The sequence below is a fragment of the Rhea americana genome, unplaced genomic scaffold, assembly GCF_003343005.1.
Source record: "Rhea americana isolate MKP2758 unplaced genomic scaffold, rheAme1 scaffold_126, whole genome shotgun sequence".
Classification (NCBI taxonomy): domain Eukaryota; kingdom Metazoa; phylum Chordata; class Aves; order Rheiformes; family Rheidae; genus Rhea; species Rhea americana.
The window spans coordinates 645,108-651,107 of NW_028185328.1; the positions used below are offsets into that span (position 1 = coordinate 645,108).

At 46.4% G+C, this 6,000-nt stretch overlaps 1 protein-coding gene across 1 annotated transcript in view; it reads left to right on the forward strand.

Moving 5' to 3' along the window:
* The window catches only part of IGSF11 (immunoglobulin superfamily member 11), a 60,208-nt gene extending 57,194 nt beyond the window's left edge, over positions 1-3,014 (forward strand). Inside the window, exon 8 of the mRNA XM_085326047.1 lies at positions 220-3,014. Coding sequence (XP_085182173.1) covers positions 220-670 — 451 coding nt within the window. The 3' untranslated portion in view covers positions 671-3,014. The remainder of the gene's footprint in view (positions 1-219) is intronic.
* Positions 3,015-6,000: the final 2,986 nt, after the last annotated feature.

Below are 6,000 nucleotides of genomic sequence, written 5' to 3' on the forward strand. Positions count from 1 at the left end.
TGAGTGTGGATTGCTTGCCTCATTGGTAGGCATGTGGAGCAGGTAATATGCACAGAGATGGTCCTGCAAAGAGGAATGAGTAAACAGGCCAAGCAGCAATGCTGGTTATCCTTGGTGCTGTCCTTTACCTTAAATGGATAGCATTTTTCCCAGTGAGGAGGGACATCAGGGAGATGAAGCAGCTTCCTCACTGCCCCTTTACACCCTCTCCTTACCTAGGGAGGACGACCTGCCGCCCAAGTGCTCCTCCACCACGAAAACATTCCACGCCGACGCATCCTCATCAGAAAACGACACCCTCACCTCCTCCAACACCTACAACAGCCGTTACTGGAACGACCCCAAAGCCAATCACGCCACAGACTCCTTCACCCGCTTCAGCAACAACAATGATATGCGCCAGCCCCCCTTCTCCCGCTCGGGGAGCACAAGCACCCGCCCCATCTATGCGAATGGAGGCCACCCATCCCCGGCTGCCCCTAAGACGCTGGTGGTAACGGCCAACACAGCACCATCCCCTCAGGAGGTTATGAGGAGCAATGGCTCAGTCAGCAGGAAGCAGAGGCCACAGCACACGCGCTCGTATGCTGTGAGCCAGGCAACGCTGGAGCGGATAGGGGCTGTTCCTGTTATGGTGCCTGCCCAGAGCCGGGCCGGTTCCCTTGTGTAGGGTGTACGGGCAGGCGAAAGCAAAGCAAGAAGCTTCTTGTACCAGGTGGGCTGAAGATATGGCCAAGAGACCCTCCTCCTTCTTGAAAAATGTGGCGAGATGGGAGGAGATGAGCCTCTCCCTGCTGCCCTCCCCCCTCCCGAGACTGTTGCTGGCTGGTGGGACAGCCCCGGCCTTGCCACTTTGCCCTCCAGATTCTGGGGGCTCTTCCACACTGGTGGATCTCACAGATGTGCCAAGGCCACAGGAGAAGGGTCCTAGGGATGTTGCTGTGCTCGCCCTGACTGCTGGGCCCCAGCAGGGATGCACACTTGGCCCTAATCTCTGGGGAATTTGTTTTTTTCAGTTGGTCAATTTTTGTTGGGGGTGTTTCTGTTCATTTGGGTTTTTCAGGGAGGTTTGGGAATATATATATTTTTTCTGTTGTTGTTGCTGTTTTATTTTCAAGAGGACAACAGACTGTTGGAATGGGAGGGACAAACATGTCTGGAAAAGGCAGAAAAGGGTTGAGTGGGGAAGGAGCACTCAGGAGGAGTATGCGTCAGCCTTGGTGACCACAGSCCCTTCCCCACAGCCCTGTCCCTGCTTCTGGATGAGGGAGGGCAGTGGGACAGGGGGTAGTCATGAGGAGACAAGGRCTGAGGGGGGCCCAGGCTGGAGAGGTGAGGCAGAAGCAGAACCACCAGCCAGGCCAGGGGGGTGAAGGCTGGGCAAGGGTATGGGCTAGAGTGTTTTTCTTTATTTTTTGCCATTCTTCCCTTCTACCCTCTGGCACACACACACACACATGCACATACACATGTCCTTACTACACTACACTGAATGTTTTTCCTGAACTAGTTCTGGGTGCCTCTGGACATCTTTTCATGCAAAGCTCTGTGCAGTAAGAGGATGTATTGCTCCTTCTGCTGCTGTAGGACTCATGGCATTTTTTGTTGCTGGGGTTTTTCAGAGACAGAGAGGAGCAAACTGGGGTGGGAAAGCAACAGGCAGGTCCTGAAGGGCTGGCCAAAGGTATCTGCTGCTCATGGACTGCTCTGATACTGGGCAAATGGCTTGAAACCACAAAGCTCTGGGGATTGCATGGCAGGTTTTTCTTGACAGGCTATCCAGGGCTGGCCTGCATGGCAGGGCACGTTTTATGCTTGGGGCCCTCACACTGAGGACCACAGTTTTTGTTCCCTCTCTCCCACACACGCACATTTCCTAGATGCTGGGGTTGGCAGGACTTACTTCCAAATTCCTTTGCTTAGAAGGAGTGAAAACTGGGGCTTAATGGAGAAGATAACCTTGTGAAAGCCCATACGCTCTTTCTGTCTCCACCGCTTCCCACAGTGTCCCAGGGCCAGGTATCCGTGGCACCTGCTGGTGGCTCTGCCATCACCTCACAGCCAGTGAGGTGGTTGTTGCTGGCATCTATTCTTTTATTTTTTCTATTGCAACTAAATAGCCTTAATCAAAGACAAGAGTTGAAACTGCTCAAGAGGCCTGGTGCCACTGGAGGGCTGGACAGAGGGGCTGGCATTTACCCTCCTAAGAGAGCCCAGGGTCCAAGCAACCATGCCTGGATAGATATCCCTGCCCTCCTGCGTAACACTAACTCTTAAACACGGTAAGGCACTGRTCACCTCCAAGAACACCAGAGCCCTCCCAAATGTGCTCTTGGAAAAGCAGTGTTGGGGATCACAGGYTACTTTCTGTACCTCTCACCTTAGAAAAAGAGTCTGTTTAAGCCAACAGACTCTTCCTTGTTCCCCCTTTTCTTATCCCAGCATGCTTTACTTTCTCTACCAGTGCACAGGCTTTGGGCAGGGCCTTCTGCCTAGGCTGTACCCTTCAAGCGCAAACACAGACTCTAAGAAAGAGGTGGAGGTGAGAGCTGGGTTTTCCCATAGGCTTCTAGAGAGGCTGGAGGCTCATGAGCTGCACAAGGTTTGAAGCTTGGCTGAGATTTTGTGCCTTCTTTGCTTAATAATAATAAAAATATCCAGCCTCCCTTCCTCCACCCTCCTCCACACCTCTGTCCAGAATGGGTGCAAACCTCCTCAGCAGTGCAGTCAGGCAATTGCTCTGAGTGTATACACGCATTTCACTGGAGCAATCCTCTYTTCTGTCTGTCTGCTCTCTTTGCTACTGGTAGTAGGACTGATGGTGTCAGAAAGAGTAAGATTGGCTTTTGAAACTGTAATGTGTGGAGGAAAAACAAATCAAAGAAAAGCCCAGACATGTCCTCTCTGCTTTTGTAACCACCTCTATGTGACATTTACAGGAACACTGCCCTCAGCAGGCCCAYGCCTCTCTACTGGGAAAAGCTCTTCTGGTTCTTATCCTCCATGAGACTGTTCGCTCCTCTTTCTTTGTTCTTTCTAATTGTCTAAAATTCAATAAAATTTTATTCATATAAAAAGGCATTTTTACTATCTACTGCTACTTTTTTTTTTTTTTTCCACCTAATGCTGTAACTACAATGAATTTGGCTGGTGGTGCTCATCCTTGATATGACTGGCAGTAAGCAGTGCCCATGAAACCAAAACCTCCACATTATTAGACCAGCAAGTGTGGTGATGAACCCTAGCACTGTAGCCTTGTTTTGCTCATTTGTAACAGCACAACACATTGCCCTTGAAGGTAAAATTTCCAAGCTTGCAAGGTCTCTGGTTCTGTGCATAAAGGTGAGTTTTATTTTCTTGACATTCCGGGGGAAATCCTTTGTGCTGTTTTGAGTGATGTGGGCAAATGTTTTTAAAGATTGACTATCTTTTCTCATATGTTAATTATCTGGTCTGAAACATGGCATGTTCTTAGTCATCATTGAGGAGTGGTTCACTGGCTGAGACTCTGATCTACATCTAAGGCAGTCACCAGGAAGACCCTCACTGACTTTCTTGGGCTTTTACATGTGTGTCGTATATGGTGGGAGAAACTATAAGACAGTTAATATAGTCCTGAACATTGTAAACAGCGCATGGAAAATATAAATGTTTGAGCATTCACACTTTCAGGACATAGGGGCACTAGGAAACACACACCTGTCAGTCCATAGCAAAGGCTGCTAGCAGAAGGGTATTATTACTTAAGCCAGTCTGATGTTTTGCCAAAGATWCTGCATTTTTCTGTGTTTCATTTTTCCTCTTTTTTTTTCTCTAAAATAACCCACATACTCTGAGAATGATTAGTAAAAACAGAAACCTAGAAATACAACAGCAGTTCTAATTCAGCCACACTGCACATGCTTTGTGTTCCCATTCCCTAATATTTGTGAATGTGTTTTTAGCTATAGGTCTTGAAGTATATGAGATGGCCACATTGCCATTTTGGAAAGGTTGCTGTAAGAATACTAATTTTTGCATTTTTCATCTTTTGATTGTACAACCTTGATGTGACATTAATATAGCATCTTTGCATTTTATTCCCATGATAGCCCTGTCAGAACTCTGCTGTACCTCCRTTCCTTGGCACTGGCTTGCCCTCTATGTCATTCTTCTGCACACCTTCATCTATTGATTTAAAGCAGCATTTCCCTAGATACAGGGATGTAAATAGTTTACTATTTTTGTGCAGCACCTAGTATGCTGGTGTTTTAGCCTGTAAATTGTACCTAGTAAGACATTGCWATAATATAAGTATCTAGCTAAAAATAATACCAGTTAGATGACTTGATAGTGCTCTGGGGTGTTTGATCTAAAAAACAAACAAAGATTCAAACTATTAGAGCTGTAACTGGAAGTCAATGWTGAAATGTCTGAGTTTGCCAAGAGCATTCAAGCACAGATGTACAGTAGGGATTGCCCACCACACTAAATRCCAGGGAGGTAATTTTTTCCCCTGGGTGTTGGGAATGTTATTTTAAATGCCAGTACTGTCACTTATATCACCTTCCATCAAAGAGTATCAGAATGAAATGTATCATAGTATGTTCTAGCACAAGGATTAATTGTACATTTGGATGATGGGGCAGAGAAATGACCACAAGAGGATGCCTTACACTTCAGCAGTGTGCAGATTTCTTGGTAACTCTTTTTGAAGGTCRGTTGAGAAAAGAGCCCAGTTTTTGAAAGTTTTAGAAATTTGGTCTGGAGACTTCTAGGAGTTTTTAAGCTTGCACAGCTTTTGGATTGTGTGCTGGTTATTCRTCTGAATTAAAGAAAAGAAAGTCACCCAAACACATCCACTTCAATAAACTCTTGCCAGAACACAAGCAAGTTTCCAGTGGAACCTCATCTACCAGATAGTGTCCTGACTGGCTTCCGCATGAGGATCTGGGGTGCTCAGGAGATCAAGCCTCCTTACATCATGGTTTAGGTCTTCTTCAAGAGCACCTAAAGTTAGGGCAGCCTCAGATGACACCCAGGACCAGGTTGCTGAGTGATCTATTTGGTACTGTGGAGAAGAAATCAAACTGAAATGTTTCTCCTCAGAGGGGAAATAGGTGAACATCAAGGACAAGCAGACTTTGAAAGCAGAGGGAGCAAAAACTATGGCTCTATTTTCAGACTTCTTTCTCCACATCCTGCCTCTATGTGTAGCAAGTGCAGGGAGAATGTTACACAGAATACTGGCTTTGTGACCTACCCAGTGAGGGTAGCACATGCAAGATGTTTCTTGAGCCTGGCACTAGTCCAGAGCTCCTGTTGGAACTGACTGGCAGTGCAGGGAAAGGTTTTGTTAGGTTGCGTGCACAGCCATATAGCAGACGAAGTGGGAGGTATTATGTGCTGAGGGCTTTGAGTATGGAGTATGGAGCAGAAACATGGCAATTTTGTGACTTTCTGACTCTGGGGTCCAGCATGTTTTCTGAGGTGAGTTTCTGTAGACAGAGGCTGCTAATGAAAGCAGTTTTCCTTTTTACACGGTAGAGTCTTTCTTGCTCTAGGGAGCAGTACTTGCATGTTTGAATGGGACASAGTGCATGGATAAGACCAGTCTCTTACTAAGCCTTCCAAAACCATTTTCTGCTAGTGGGTTGTTTGTGATTTCCCCCTTGCCCCTACTTCCCCAGTAACTTGGAATGAGAAAATGCATTGGCAGGAAATTTAATCTATGCCTATAGCCCCAACCCTGAAACAAATGATAGCAAAGGAGAGATGAAATTAAGACACAGCTTGCATGGATGACAGCAAGTGAATCTTTAGCATTGGATATGGCCTTGGTCAACTCCTGGATATGGACTTATTAAAACAGACTTGGAAAGGGATGAACACTTGGTTCCAGCTGATGCACTCTAATGGAAAAGTTAGTACGGTGCATGAAGAGAAACATTAGCTAAAGAGCCTGTCTGATACAGTAAAGCTCAGAGGCTCTATTTAGCTGGCCCATATTTAACCCAACAT